This window comes from Staurois parvus, unplaced genomic scaffold (genome assembly GCF_062004578.1).
Source record: "Staurois parvus isolate SC_StPar_1 unplaced genomic scaffold, SC_StPar_1.0 ptg000635l, whole genome shotgun sequence".
Classification (NCBI taxonomy): Eukaryota; Metazoa; Chordata; class Amphibia; order Anura; family Ranidae; genus Staurois; species Staurois parvus.
The window spans coordinates 4832509-4848776 of record NW_028318431.1 but is presented as its reverse complement, the minus strand read 5'-3'; the positions used below and the strand labels follow the sequence as shown (position 1 = coordinate 4848776).

The window sequence follows — 16268 nt, the reverse complement described above, 5'->3', positions numbered from 1 at the left end:
AAAGACATGTAGCAGAATACTTTTTGGCCTAAATTTATGATGAAATTAGATTTTTTTTATTTTTTTACTGGACATGCTTAACCTCCCTGGCGGTATTCCCGAGTGTAGCTCGGGGTAACATTTCAGTACCAAAAGCGGTAACCCCGAGCTACACTCGGGAATACCATGCGGCACTGCTCCGGCATGTGTTCTTCACTTACCTTACCCTGCGCTCCCACGATGTGTCCCCTGCAGCGTCCCCGGCCATCTCCTCCGGCCGATGCCGGCATCCGGCTTCTGTCTCCTGTCCCTGTGACGTCGGGACGTACGGGCGCCGCCGCCGCCGGCGGCGGGAAATTTAAAAATTTTAAAAAATGTCATTTTTTTTTTTTTCATTTTTCACAGTAAAACATTGCTGTTTCAACCTATTTCACATACATATTGTCCCTAGTGCTTTGTCCTGCGCCCTGCCTGCATTTTGTCTGTTCTTTCTGCCTGGAAACTGAGAAATGTCCATGGCGTCCAAAAAGTGTCCCTTTAGGTCAAAAGCGGTTTAGATCAGCTAGAGAACAGCGATAGTAAATCAGAACCACTTACAGAATTGAGTGATAATGATTCGTGGGGGAAATTCGTCATCAGAAACTGAAAACGATTTTGCGACTGAGCTCAGCAATGTGCGAACTTGGCGCTCTATTTCACATTTCAGTGTTTTTGGTTTGATTATATTATTGAATTAAATTTTTTATTATTTTTATATTATTTTTATGATTATTTATTAAATTATAATTTATGATTTTGTGTTTCAAATTTTATCATACCCGGGATGTTTACTAGACTCTTGTTCGGACAGATTTCAGTGAGTTTTTCCTAAAAATTACAGCCTACAATAAAAAAAATACATATTTCCATGCAAAAAAATGGTACCGCTTTCAGCACCAAAAATCTGAAATAATCATACCGCCAGGGAGGTTAATATCAAAAAGACAAAAATATATATTTTTTCAAAATTGTAGGTCTTTTTTTGTTTATAGTGCAAAAAATAAAACCGCACAGGTGATCAAATACCACTGAAAGACAGCTCTATTTGTGGGAAAAAAGGATGTAAATTGATTTTGGGATCAGCGTTTCATGACCATGCAATTGTTAGTAACACAGCGCCGTTTTGCAAAAAATGGCCTGATCAGGAAGGGGGGGGGGGGTAAATCCTCTGGACGACAAGTGGTTAATTTCACCTGGTGATCCTGCCAGTAAAGCATTTCCTGTTCTAGCGTGCTTACATTTACTTACTGTACTGTATCTATGGAGGAGCAGCACTGTCAGCCTAGGACAAAGCTACAGAACACCTCCCCCTCTCCTCTTCTCCATAGAAATACAGGAGAGGGTTTCTATAATCCTCATAGACACCTGAGAACAATGTAACTAATAAGAGTGCAGCACAGGCAAGATCTTCTGGCAAGATCAACAGATACTTTGTGTACATATTGAAAAAAAATCAAACAAAACATTTTCAACTCTGTATGATTATCAGTCCATAAGAGACCAAATATGACTGTTATTAAGTTCTGCAAACACTTTAACCAGTTCAGCTCTCATACCTGTATACCCCTTGTGGACCAGAGCAATTTTTATGATTCAGCTTTGGCTTTATTGATTCACCAATTCAACCTGGCCATTACCTAAGATAACAAGGTAATACATATATGTTTCAGTATAAACAAGGCTTTCTCTTGGCAATACTGTATCATCTTAAAAACATATTCATATTCTTTTGTAGAAATAATATGTAACAAAATGTTCATCTTTTGCAAAACTGTGACCAGTGTTAGTTTGAAAACAAAGTGTTCATGTCGTAAAAAAAAAAGTAAACATCTAATTTTATCATTTATCTGTGTATAATGACACTAAAATTGTATTTCTGTCACAAAGCATAGCAAAGTTATTTGTTTTGTTTTGTTTTTTTGATTGTGTGTATTTTTTAAATGCATCAAAAAAGTTTTATATGCAAAATAGTATCAAGCAAATAAAATGAAAAAAAGAAAAGAAATCAAAAGTGTAGCTATTAATGGTTGACAAAATAATTTGTAGAAATATAATCGCTAAGTAGAAAAGGGGGATGGGGAGCAAATTAAGGCTGATTAGGGTCATCTAAGGGTTAAATGGTTAAGCATTAAAAGGGAGCACTATTTGTTTTTCTCATTTGCAAGGTTCCTTTAACTGATATCATATGTGGGTCAAGAATCATCTTTTTGATCTTTCATGAATGGACCAGAGAAGTTACAGGGAAGCAATAATAACATTGGTTAACTGAACCTATTCTTGACACTGCAGATGCTGTGTATTCAAAAATAGCTTTCAAAATAACAGCCGGAAATTGCCGGTAAACATGGCTGGAGAGCTCTGGGGAAAAAGCAGGCGGCAGGCATCCTACACACAAACCCAAAGTATTGTGATTCCTTTTTTGTTTTGTTTTTTCAGTTGTGTGTAGCATTCCTATTATCGAAAACTGGTCAAGGATTAAGAAGTGTGTGCATTATTACCTGCACACATACCTTTATGTTTGTGCTTTATGTTTGGAAAATGCCTAGCCAAGGTGCTAGGAGTGATCCTGGACTCTGAATACTCCTTTTGGCCCCACGTCCAAACACTGTCCAAAGTCTGCCACCTCAACCTCTGCAAAATCCGCCCCATCTTAACCAATGACACCACAAAGTTTCTAATTCACTCCCTGATTATCTCTTACCGTAAATCCTGCAACTCCCTCCTTATTGGAATACCTTTCTATAGGCTATCCCCCTTTAATCCATCATGAATGCAGCTGCCAGACTCACCTCACCAACCATTCAGTGTCTGAGTGTCAGTATCCTGTCACTGGCTTTCACTCACCCAATGAATTAAATTCAAAATACCAAAGCCATCCACAACTCACCCCCAGCCACATCACTAACCTGGTCTCAAAGCACCAACCAAATCATTCTATTTGTTCCTCCAAAGACCTCCTGCTCTCAAGCTTCCTTATCATCTCCTTCCATGCAAACCTCCAGGACTTCTCCTGAGCCTCTCCCTATCCCAATCTGTCCCAGCTATCTCCTACTCTGTCCACCTTTAGTTGGTCCTTGAAAAGCCTTCTCTTTATAGAAGCCCATTCTGCCACTGCATAGCAGCTGTACTTTTATCTTCATCATCAGCTCATCTCCCACAGTTATTATCTTTTGTATCACTCACCCCTCCCATAATCTCTAACAAGCAGGGCTCTCCAATTCCTCCTGTTGATGCTATATAAATCCTGTATAATAATAATTTTACATATGTGTAGTGGCAAGTGATACAATGATAAACATACTTTCCGAAGAGAGAAATGTTGTTTGACACCAGTTTAGCTCAGTATTCTAGAACAGGGGTCTCCAAACTTTTTTTAAAAAGGGCAAGTTGATTGTCCTAAAGGCTTTAGGGGGGCCAAACTGTGGCCAGTGTAAGTAGAAAATGTCCCAGCATCAGTGGGAATAAACACTGCTCCATCATTGGTTTTAACAGGAAGAATAGTGCCCCATTGTTGGCTTTAGCAGGAAGAACAGTGAACCATGGTTGGTATCAATTGCAAATATAGTGCCCTATCAATGGTGTCAGTGGGAGAAATAGTGCCTCATCATTGGTCTTAGCAAATAGAATAGTGCCCCATCAATGGTATCAGTGGGAAGAGGAGTGTCCCATTAATGGTGAAAGTGGGAGGAATGGTGACTCATCATTGGTGTCAGTTGGAACAATAGTATCCCAAGTGCTGGATAGAGGCAAGCAAAAGGCCGCATCTGGCCCCCGGGCCAGGGCTACAGTTTGAAGATCACTGTTCTAGAATGTGCCCAGTAAATTATACGAGTCATAGAAAATTCTGACTTCTTGATGCATACCAGCATAACTCAGAACTGATAAAGCCAAACGCAGCTGTTAGGCAACTAGCATTTTTAGGATGGTAAATGTTACTTTTATACCAAGTGTAAGGTGGAAAAAGAGTCAAAGGTTCACCTGAGGAATATAATAAATCTCTTTGTCTTTTTTGAGATAGCCTTTTATTAGTTTGTGATTATGTTGCATATCATACCATTTTGTTTTTTGTTTTTTACAGCCTTGTATTTATGACTGTTTCAGCAACATTGTGATCAAGGTCTTCTATACTATGACAGCCACTGAGCAAAACCGAGATCTTCCATCACCTGTACTGGACTTTTATGACACAAATTGCACCTCTGTGGAGGTATATTTACACTGTCGCTATCATTATTTCTCTAAAAGCTTAGCTGCTATATGAAAAAAAAATATTAAAGAGCAGTGTAGTTCACACTGGAAGGCCTTCACATTCCAAACTTATCATGATGGATTTTAATCCTTTTATGGTAAGAGATGCTTTTGCATTTTTTGCACACATGTTAAAAAATCATTTTAGGCCTGAAGATTAGTTAAAATCCCAAACATTATTTATTTTCTAAAGGCAGTTCCAATTTTTTCTATGTCAAATGATAGTTCATTTTGGCGGCACACAAATGTGATATATTACCCAATTTTTTGGTAACATATTAAATTATGTGTTGTGCTGGTGGAAATTTGTGGCTGCCATCATCCCTCAAATTAGTAAAAAAAAGAAAATTCTATTCCCCTGAAAAGATGGGACTCCGGGGCAGCACTGATCAATAAGCCAAAATATCAAAAACAAAACTTTTTGTTTAAAAACATTGTAAATAGCTTATTTTTACTTAAATCTTAAAAATGGTTCTGCAAACAAGTTGGCGGTCATAGTTACATAGGATTACATCGGTAATGGTTAATATTCAATTAGTAGTCAAGCATCCAATGCGTTTCGAGATTAACGTTTCTCTTATTCAGGGATGCACTATAAATATATTCCAATAAAATCAGGCAGTGTGAATATGACCAATTAGATACTTTTAAATCAAATGATGCAGGAAATTGATGTTGTCTGGGCACTCTATCATCCAAAAATGCCACTGGGGTCACCCCATAAAGCCGGGAATGAGGTTGACATTTGAGGTTGAACACCTGTAATTTTTCTATGGTGCTTTCAGTAGAATATATATGAATCCAAAAAAAGCCCAATTGAGCCCAATTAGTGGGTAGAAAAGGACTCTATACTGGCTATTATAATGAAAGATGGAGGGCTCACAATATGGAATGTGATGATTTATAAACAGGCTGTGGTGTTACTCCCTAGACAAGGGCCATAACATCTTAAAAGATGGTATATGGCTCATATAGGTAGGCTAGATAGTGTGTCCATGCAGAGCAAGGCCAGCATATTAATGTTGAAGTTTAGCTGAGTAAATAGATACCCAGCATGGTATCCACAAAATGATAACAAGCTTTGGTATATTTTCGATAGGCGATGCTTTAAAAGCCCCTTTAGCTCATCACTTTAGAGCTAACTGTGAATATTGGACCTAGAATTATTGCTCTAACTCCAGTGTGAGCGGCAATATCAAACATGTATAGTGCATATAAGTGGGGAAAGGGTGAGATCAGAATTTTTGGGGGGTTTCTAAGTGACTGAGTGTAACTTTATTTTTTGACATTTTTTTATCACTAAACCTTTATTTATATCACACAGGGGACAAAATCTTTCTATGTGATATAAACTCTTTGTGTCAGATTCTCTTTAAGACCCTTTTTAGACCCCTGATGTCTCACCTGCCCCCCATTGAATCTAAATAAATGCAGATCAACTACCTTCTTCCCTGGCCATGGCAGCTAGTGAAAGTGACAACAGAAACAGGTTATACAGTCACTTCCAGGTTCTTTGCAGCTAGGGAAGATCAGCAATGGATGCTCACTGGTCACCCTCCTCGCCATATTTTATTTTATTTCAGGTACTTATATAGCGCCGTCCATTTACGCAGCGCTTTACATATATATTGTACAGTCACATCAGTCCCTAACCCTCAAGGAGCGTACAATCTAAGGTATATGGCGAATCCCACCATGTAGGTCTTGGGTCTGCAGGTAAGACAGTGGTACGCAGGAGGGGGTATGCGCTCAGGGGGTGTGCATAGTTCCGGGGGTGAAAAATCCTGATACTGGCAGCAACAATTGAACAATGACAGGATCACTAAAAAATGCTGAGAAAATACTCACCTGCTTTCATGGTGTCACTTTCTCTCCAGTTGAATTAACAAGGCCTGGAAGCAGATGAGTATTTCTATGCCCTGTGAAGCATTTCTAATGCTAATGAGTTGTCGCTTAATGAAAAGTAATGAAAGTAAATCTCTACAACACTGTAATGATCTCCATATTTATTCACTATGACTTTATGACAACAAACTGTTTTCCTTGTGTAGCTACCATATGAAAAGGACTGCAATGACAAGACAGTATGCATTCCAAAATTAAACCTGGCCACCAAGATGTCTCGGTAAGAGAAGGCATTTCTGAAATTAAAGGACTGGTCTACTCAAAACAAATGTGTTGTTTATAGAAAGATGCACCCCTATTCTTTACATCAGTTGTCTCAGTGCCTCCAATACAAACCAGGATAAATATAAAATCCTACATGGTGGAGATGACACCTTGTTATAGCTGCAAAAGTTGGGTGGGGATGAAAAGATCACTTCACTACTTCCAGAAAAATGAAATAAGCTGTAACAATTACTGAAGTATCAGATTTAGGTGAATTAACCAATTTTTTGTGTTTTTTTATGATTGTATTATTTCATATGTTTAATTATTGTTATTTTTTATCTATTAATCACAGGCAGAAACTCATTGTTGGATTTACCAAAGACCTAACAATGACACTTGAACTTAAAAATACTGGGGATGCTTCATATATGACAAACATAACTTTAATATATCCAAAGAATCTGCAATTTAAAACAATTAAACCGGTAAATACAATGAAACATATTTCTTCTCTTTGTTAATTACAGTGCTCAGCATAAATAAGTACACCCCTTATAAAAAGTAAGACTTTAATCAATATCTCAATGAACACAAGAATAATTTACAAAATTTTTACAAAACTGAGTCTTATACAACATTTGTTTAGCTCATTACATGAAAGTAATTACAAAATAAAAACAAATCGGCGCTGGGAGAGGACCACACATATAAAAGTCTAAATATGGTTAGTGACAAATAACACATAAAACAGGAGAAATAAAACAGAAGAAATAAAAATACAATGATAATGATAACTGCAAAAACCAATGGCCACTGTTCAATACTCCTACTACTCGACCTCTCTGCGGCTTTTGACACGGTTGACCATCCCCTCCTACTCAAAAAACGACACTGTTTTGGTCTCAGCGACTCCGCTCTCTCCTGGTTCTCCTCCTATCTATCACAGCGCTCCTTCAGTGTTACCTATAACGCTGCCACTTCCTCCTCACTCCCTCTCTCTGTAGGGGTCCCCCAAGGTTCTGTCCTTGGACCCCTTCTCTTCTCCATCTACACCTCCTCCCTTGGTCATTTGATAAACTCCCACGGCTTCAACTACCATCTCTATGCTGATGACACGCAAATCTATCTGTCTACCCCTCACCGCACCCCTTCAATTTCCACCCATATCGCTAGCCTACTAAGCGACATATCGGCCTGGATGGCACTCCACTTCCTCAAACTCAACATCTCCAAAACTGAGCTCCTAGTATTCCCCCCAGCCCGCGCTACCCCCATTGACTTCACCATAAATATCGCTAACACCACCCTCAGTCCATCCCCTCATGCCAGGGTACTAGGGGTAATCCTAGACTCCCATCTGTCCTTCCAGCCCCAGATCCAATCGCTGACAAAATCATGTAGACTTCACCTCCGCAACATCTCCAAGATACGACCGTTCCTAACCCCGGAAACCACTAAGCAACTCATGTTGCAATGTCATATCACGCCTCGACTACTGTAACTCCCTCCTCATTGGCCTACCTCATCGTAGACTATCCCCCCTCCAGTCTATTATGAATGCTGCTGCCAGACTCATTCACCTCACTAACCGTTCCGTATCCGCCACCCCTCTCTGCCAATCCCTTCACTGGCTCCCAGTTGCTCAACGGATAAAATTCAAAACTCTGACAATGACATATTAAGCCATCCACAATACTGCCCCAACTTACATAACCGATCTTATCTCTAAATATCACCCAAACCGTACACTCCGCTCCTCGCAAGACCTCTTACTCTCTAGCTCCCTTATCTCCTCCTCCCATGCTCATCTCCAAGACTTCTCCAGGGTGTCACCCAGCCTCTGGAACTCCCTACCCCAATCTATCAGATTATGACCTACTCTACTTGCCTTTTGGCGTTCACTGAAAACCTTTCTCTTCAGGGAAGCCTATCCTGCCCTCTGCTAATTCTGGTATCCTCTACTCTTCCAAACACTCCATCCCCCACAGTGACTACCTACTGTACCACTCACCCCGCCCTCCTAGATTGTAAACTCCAAGGAGCAGGGCCCTCTAATCCCTCTTGTTTTGAACTGTATTGTTACTGTATTGTCTCCCACTATAATGTAAATCCTTTATAATAATAATAATAGTAACGATAATGAGATCAGAATTGAATAGCAATGAAACGAAAAATGACAATAGAGACATAAAAGTCCAAGGGTCCTAGGTAGAGGATGGTTGGCGAAGGCAGCTCCCAATAGAGCGGAGAAGAACTCCGTAGAAAATGAATCGGACACAATGGGGCGCAAATCTCAGTGTAGAAGAGGGTTAAAAATGTATTGGTAAAAAGAGGTGTAAAAACGACTCACAAACGTAAGCATGGTAAAAAGAATGCCTTTGGTAAGCCTTCAGTCTGCCAGTAATGTGTAGATGGGTCCTGGTCATGCAGGATGAGCAGAGATGCAGCCGTCAGTAGTCAGCAGTGCAGAGAGTTTTGAAAATGGTGCTGAAAGTTCTGAAAACTTGCAGTCCACGCTGGTTTCGGCACCATTATCAAAACTTAGATAACAAAATCTTCATCTGTTTTACTTAAATCAGTTGATGCAAAAATGAATACACCCCACAACAAAAACAACTTCATGTAGTATTTTGTATGACCTCCATGATTTGTAAGGACAGAACCAAGTCTTCTAAGCATGAAATGAACAAGTTGGCAACATACTGCAACATCGATCTTTATCCATTCTTTAAGAACAACCTCTTTTAGAGCCTGGATGCTGGATGGAGAGTGATGCTCAACTTGTCTCTACAGAATTCCCCATAGGTGTTCGATTGGGTTCAGATCAGGAGACATACTTGGCCACTGAAACACTTTCACCCTGTTCTTCTTCAGAAATGCAACAGTGCCTGTGTTTTGGATCATTTTCATGTTGGAAAAGTGCACGACAACCGAGGGCACGGAGTGATGGTAGCATCTTCTCTTTCAATATAGAGCAGTACATCTGTGAATTCATGATACCATCAATGAAGTACAGCTCCCCGACACCAGCAGCACTCATGCAGCCCCACAGAAGGACACTGCCACCACCATGTTTTACTGTAGGCACCATGCATTTTTCTTTGTACTCCTCACCTTTGCAACACCATACAGTTTGGAATCCATCAGTTCCAAAAACATTTATCTTGGTCTCATCACTCCATAGTACACAGTCCCAGTAGTCTTCTTGATTTTAAGCATGGGCCCTGGCAAATTCTGGGCTTTTTTGTGCATGAGCTTTGGGAGAAGCTTCCTTTGTAGACAACACCCATGTATGCCATTCCTCTGCAGTGTATGCCGTATTGTGTCACAGGAAACCATCACCCCAGTTTGGCTTTCTACTTCTTTAGCTAACTGCAGTGAACTTGCATGGCAATTTTTTTCATCCCTTATCATCAGAAGATGCTCCTGTTGAGGTGTTAACTTCCATGGATAGCCTGAACATCTCTGTAAAATGGTTGCAGCTCCATCTTTGTTACATTTTTGTATCACTTTTGCTACAGTATAAGTTAAGCTTTGCTGATCTTCTTGTAGCCATCATCTTTCTTGTGTACAGAAATAATTTTATTTCTCAGGCCTTGTGACATTTCCCTTCTATGTGGTGCCATTGCTGACAGCATGAAATGGGAAGGGGTTTTCTTTGTTAAGTAGTGTCCTTTTATAATCAACTGTCTGCTGGACACCTGTTAAATGAATAATTAGACTCACCTGTAGTTGAATTCTTGATAATTAGGATTTTATTGTCTAAAAATTAGCTTTGCTCCTAAGACTTTCATTGGGGTGTATTCATTTTTGCAACATGGTCTTGAGTAAATTTGTTAGGAAAAATACTTTTTAGTGTGTGCAAATGAACAAATCTTGTTTTCTGACAAATCTGTTGGGGTGTACTCATTTATGCTGAGCACTGTACCTATATTGAGTTTTCAAATTATGTCTGTTTTGTACTCTATGGGGATGATTTACTAAAGGATGTGAGGACTGCGGCTTGTACATTACCATGCATTGTGAAGCCAGCTTTATTGATTGCAGTTAGGTTGTAGTTAAGGGTAAGCTCCTTACTTTTTCAATGTTGAAAATTCATGTGAGCAAAAATTTAGTCAGATAGTCCCACATTAAAAGCAATGATGCCACTTTTTAGAACCTTTGAAACAGCATACTGTTCTCACTGACTATGGTTAGCTACGATTGCTGCTAAATATTTAGCAATGTATTTTCAGATATCTTCAACAAATTCTTTACTTGAAGTCTCTTGGCATGGTACAGGTGAACCAAAAATATGCCCCTGAGTATGAAAAACCTGATTGTCAATGTCACCTGGCTGATACATGTTTTCAACATGAGCTTTCAGCCAGCAGTGACTGCCTGCCACCAAAGGAATGGGTTTGCTGCCCCAACCAACCAGAAATGATGAGATTAGGTGAATATCATCATGAGTTGCTTTATATGGTGGGTTGATTTACTAAAAATGTAGAGTGCAAAATCTGGTGCAGCTGTGCATAGAGACCAATCTTAGCTTCCAGTTGTTATTGTCAAAGCTTAATTGAACAAGCTGAAGTTAGAAGCTGATTAGCTACCATGCACAGTTGCACTAAATTTTGCACTCTCCAGCTTTAGTAAATCAACCCCACTATATGTGGACCACATATAATATCTGCCCCTCCCCTTTACAAATCATCAAATGTTAGTAGTTCCAAAGTGTACCTGTTAAGAAAACGAGTTATATTTACCATATCCCTGTCTTCTGTGTTGCTGGGCAAGATTCCACTACCCTTCTAGAAGATTCCTGGGGAATGCAGAGCCTACAAAATCTTGCGAGAAGTCACTCAAGCCCATAGCAAGAGCATCTTCTTATAGAAGTTCAGTTGCTCTTTATTCCCCAGGATCTTGCCAGAAGAATTGAACATGATCCTCATATACGGCAAAGAAGACAGGTGTAAGTATAAATTGAACTTGTTTCTTGACAGGAACATTTGGAACTACTAATTTTGGATGATTTTCAAGGGGGGGGGGGGGGGAATGCTGGTTCAAAGCAGATCTTGCATTTTACTGCAAGGTTCACTTTAAGCGATAAAAGAGTAATAAAGCTCTCATTCTTGTTTAAAGATCTGCATTTTTTTTCCTTTTTTATTTAAATTAAGACAGTTTTCAACAAACACTAACAGTTGATGTTTGAAGACATGAGTGGTGTTTTAATGGTAATAATAGGAGTATAAAGGAACCGTTGATAGACAAAATGGCATTACCTCTGAGGGATGCTTGATATAAAATGCCATTCTTAAAGGTGGCATACTTATATTTTTTTTCTTTTCCAGACTAACAATCCCAATGTTAAATGCTATGAACAGAAAATTTCAAATTCATACAACTCTACACTGAACTGCACTATTCGACATCCCGTGTTTAAATCTGGAAATGTAAGTTCAGTTATTAATTCATTAATGGTGTGGAGACTAATTGCCTGTCTTTTATGGTAAATCTTTTTGTTTAGTTTTTTTTATATTGGTATCTTCATGTGTTGTAGGAGTACATTTATTGGCTGCTTCAAAAAAAATGAAGACCTGCAAATCATAGTAAAAATAGGGCCATCAATCTCAGCCACAATTAACCCAAATGTGGCCCTGCAAAGAAAGATATCAGGTCAAAGACCAACTATCAAACACATTTTGGGGCATTTAAGAGATATGGAAATGTGACCAGTTAAAATCTCAGCAATCTAACAAAAATTGAAGCTCCAAAGCATGTACTTTGGAGTACATTGAGTATAACATACACAAGTGTTCTGAACCTTGCACTCTGTATGTAGCACAGTCCTCAACCCTGCACACTATATGTAGAACACTCTTGAACTCTGCACTCTGTATGTAGTGCACTTCTGAACCCTGCACTCTGTATGTAGTGCACTTCTGAACCCTGCACTCTGTATGTAGTGCACTTCTGAACCCTGCACTCTGTATGTAGTGCACTTCTGAACCATGCACTCTGTATGTAGTGCACTTCTGAACCCTGCACTCTGTACACAGCGCAGTCCTGAAATCTGCATTCTGTGTGTAATGCGCTCCCGATATTTAACAATTCCCCATTAAGACCCCTCCCCACTGGGTTGCTGCGGGGGAGGGAGGGGTCTTCTGACCTCTGTAGAGTGTGTTATATACTAATGACACATGTCTCTGTACAATGTCGTTCTCTGACTTTGTTAAAGTATATTAGAAGTTTGTTTTTTTAATCATTTTTTTAGTCCAGAAAGCAGGTCCCTTGGCTTTTTTATTATACCCTTTAATCAAACAGGCTAGATCCAGCCCTGGTCCCACCATCGCAATGAGTTTGACATTTACAGCACATGTGTGTGCAGCTCAAAACTATTGAGACTAGCCACAGCTGAGGAAATTGCTTTTTCACATTGAAATTAGCAATTTCGGCCTCTCTAAATCTTTTTACTGTCAGGTGTACTTTAAGTTAAACCTACATTAAGTTTTAAAAGTAAAGCTAAAATTGACAATGTATAGCAAGAGTGCCAAGATATCTCTTACTGCCTGGCCCCTCTGTGTCTCTCTAATAGCTCCAAAAAATAATTCCTCTGGGTATAGGGAACACATCCCAGAGCTTTCCACAATGCAGGGTTTGGTCCTGACAGACTGATTGCCAGGTCCAGGCATTGTCATGAGGAAGGGTAGCGTGCCTGGCTCTACTCGCCAGGCAGATCTCAGCTCTAGGCAGTACTGGGCAGGTAGGACCAGAAACCTTAGAGTTTTATGCTATATATTTTCATTAACCTTAATAAAGGTTTACTTTAAATTATTTAAAAAAAAATGTTAATAACAGCTTCTATGAGCTTAAAAAATGCAAATGTGCATGAAGCCTAAGCAACTTATTCACTTCCTTGTTATCTCTCGCCTTCACTATTGTAACTCCCTCCTCATTGGCCTACCTCATTGCAGGCTATCCCCTCTTCAGTCTATCATGAATGCTGCTACCAGACTCATCCACCTTACCAACTGTTCCATATCTGCCATCCCTCTCTGCCAATCCCTCCACTGGCTTCCCATTACCCAACAAATAACATTCAAAACATTAACAATAACATATTAAGCCATTTACAACTATGCCCCAAATTACATAATCAATCTCGTCTCCAAATATCACCCAATCCATCCTCTCTGCTCTTCCCATGACCTGTAGCTCTCTAGCTCCCTTGTCTCCTCCTCCCATGCTCATCTCCAGGACTTCTCCAGAGCCTCCCCTATTCTCTGGAACTCTCTACCCCAATCTATCTGACTATCGCCTACTCTGTCCACTTTTAGACGATCTCTGAAAACCTATCTCTTCAGGGAAGCCTATCCTGCCTTCAGCTAATAACTGAATCTTCTATTTCTCCTATCAGTTCATCCTCCACAGTTATTACCTTTTGTACCAACAGCCCCTCCCTCTTAGATTGTAAGCTCCAAGGAGCAGGGCCCTCCTAACGCTCTTGTATTGAATTGTATTGTTGCTGTATTGTCTCCCTTTATATTGTAAAGCACTGAGCAAACTATTGGTGCTATATAAATCCTGTATAATAATAATAATAATTTAGTCATTTTTCCCATATTTTATAGGAGACATTTGACATCATCTGGCAACTGAGTGAAGAAAAGTTTTCAGCAACTGCAGCAATCATTTATTGTATAGTTAACAAGTAAGTGGACTTAAACCATTTAATCTCCTGTGTCAGTGCAGGTCCTGTAAGGAAATTTTTACTTTAAGGGGTACATACAGGTGAGAGGTCAGAGAGGGAGGGGCAGCAAAGTTTTCAGAAACATCTTTGTAGCACCTGAAAGCTTTTTCCTGTACTGAGTAAGTATACCGTAGAGCCTCCATTACTGCCTTCTCCTTCTGAAAATCCCTATTCCCTCTAGTTTTTATCAAATGGCTTCAGTCTTCTGAGTCCTGACCAGGAACAAGTATGAAGCTATGACTTTCTAACATTCATACTTATTAAAGGTCAGCAAGTACCAAAATACTGAAGCCATGAACAACAAAGAAACTATCAATCTCAGATATAAAGTGAGCAAAATATTGCATGTTTGGCTATACATACATACCTCTCTGTATTACTGTAAAAGGGGTTTGAATCATTTAGCGAATTTGTATTTAAAGAGATGAACCCTAAAACAGATCACCTGATGTCTCACCTATCATGTTCTACCTATCATGGTATCAAGCCTAGAGCACTGGGCACTTGGGCATAGGTTAAAAGACCTTCCTGTCTCAACAGCTACAGTGGGGATCGAAAGTTTGGGCACCCCAGCTAAAAATTTGTATTAATGTGCATAAAAAAGCCAAGGAAAGATGGAAAAATCTCCAAAAGGCATCAAATTACAGATTAGACATTCTTATAATATGTCAACAAAAGTTAGATTTTATTTCTATCATTTACACTTTCAAAATAACAGAAAACAAAATTGCACATTAATACAAATTTTGTAGATATAAAAACAATTGTGTGCACATCTGGCAAAAGTGGTCGAGTTTAAAGCAGCTGCAAATGAAAGTTAGTATGTGTTCATATTTAAATTGTTAAAGAGGTACTGTACATAGTAATATTGTGCATGTGTAAGAAAAAAAAAAGTTATACCTTTTACGATGCTGCAGGCTTCAGCAGACTTTCAACAAGTGCTGAAGTTTGCTAGCAGCTTGCTTAAAGAGGCAATCAGCAGTCCAATTAGGATCTGTGGTCAACATTTACAAACTGGAGCTAAATGGTACTTTAAAAGCTTCAGCAAAGCTTGCTAAAAGTTCTGCAAATGCTTTGTCAAAGCTGTTCATACTGCTGTTATACAAACCGAAGCCCATAGGAAACACTCCTTAGTGAATCAAACTCAATATTTGAAAGGGGAAGCCTATCTCTCTCTCTGAGCCTGTCTCTCAAAGTCAATCCAGCATGCTGGAAATTTCAAGTGACTTATGCTCAGTTGCTGCTTTTGCCCACCTCATATGAGTAGTAGGCAAATATGCATCATTTTGTATCACTGTTTTTTTCTTTATGTAATCTGTAATGTCTGTACAGTATATATGCTGTAGATAGTTATAGTAATGGGAAGATCTTTTATACAAAAGATCTTTCTTTAATCTGGGAAGCACTGTCTTAGTCTATCATTAGCCTTTGTATAAATATGACTGAACCACTAAAATAAGTGTGTGTTTTAATGCTACTGGAGGTAGAGCCAGACACGTCTTTTCTCAAATAAATCAACAATGGTCATTCTAACACTAGCTGCTATTACCTCTGAGATCTCTCAGCAGGAGCTGTGTCTGTTGCTGCCCATAGGTACAGAGATTGTCCTTGAATCCCACAGTTAGGCCACTTGCCAGTGACAACTCCAGGAACAATATATAGGGGGGCACATAAGATATCACAGACAAAAATCTTTTAGAAATAAGATTACAAAATATGAGAGTCATACGGTATGCAATGATATGAGACTGCGGACATGGCACAAGAGACGGTCAGAGACTGCAGACATGGTACAAGAGATGGCCAGGCACTGTGGACTTGGCACAAGGGATGATCAAAGACTGTGAACATTGCACAAGAGACGATCAGAGACTGCGGACATGGCACAAGAGATGGTCAGAGACTGTGGACATGGCACCAGCTACGATCAGAGACTGTGGACATGACACAAGAGATGGTCAGAGACTACAGACATGGCACAAGAGATGATCAGAGACTGCGGACTTGGCAAAAAAAACGGTCAGAGAATGCGGACATGACTCAGGAGATGGTCAGAGACTGCGGACATGGCATAAGAGACGGTTAGAGACTATGACATGGCACAAGAAATGGTCAGAGACTGTGGATTGGCACAAGGGAAGATCAGAGACTGTTGACATGA

At 39.6% G+C, this 16268-nt stretch overlaps 1 protein-coding gene across 1 annotated transcript in view; it reads left to right on the top strand.

The window, feature by feature from the left end:
- The window catches only part of ITGAE (integrin subunit alpha E), a 119672-nt gene that overhangs the window by 82065 nt on the left and 21339 nt on the right, over positions 1-16268 (top strand). Inside the window, exons 20-24 of the mRNA XM_089693680.1 lie at positions 4097-4225; positions 6318-6391; positions 6731-6863; positions 11709-11810; positions 13989-14068. Coding sequence (XP_089549806.1) covers positions 4097-4225; positions 6318-6391; positions 6731-6863; positions 11709-11810; positions 13989-14068 — 518 coding nt within the window. The remainder of the gene's footprint in view (positions 1-4096; positions 4226-6317; positions 6392-6730; positions 6864-11708; positions 11811-13988; positions 14069-16268) is intronic.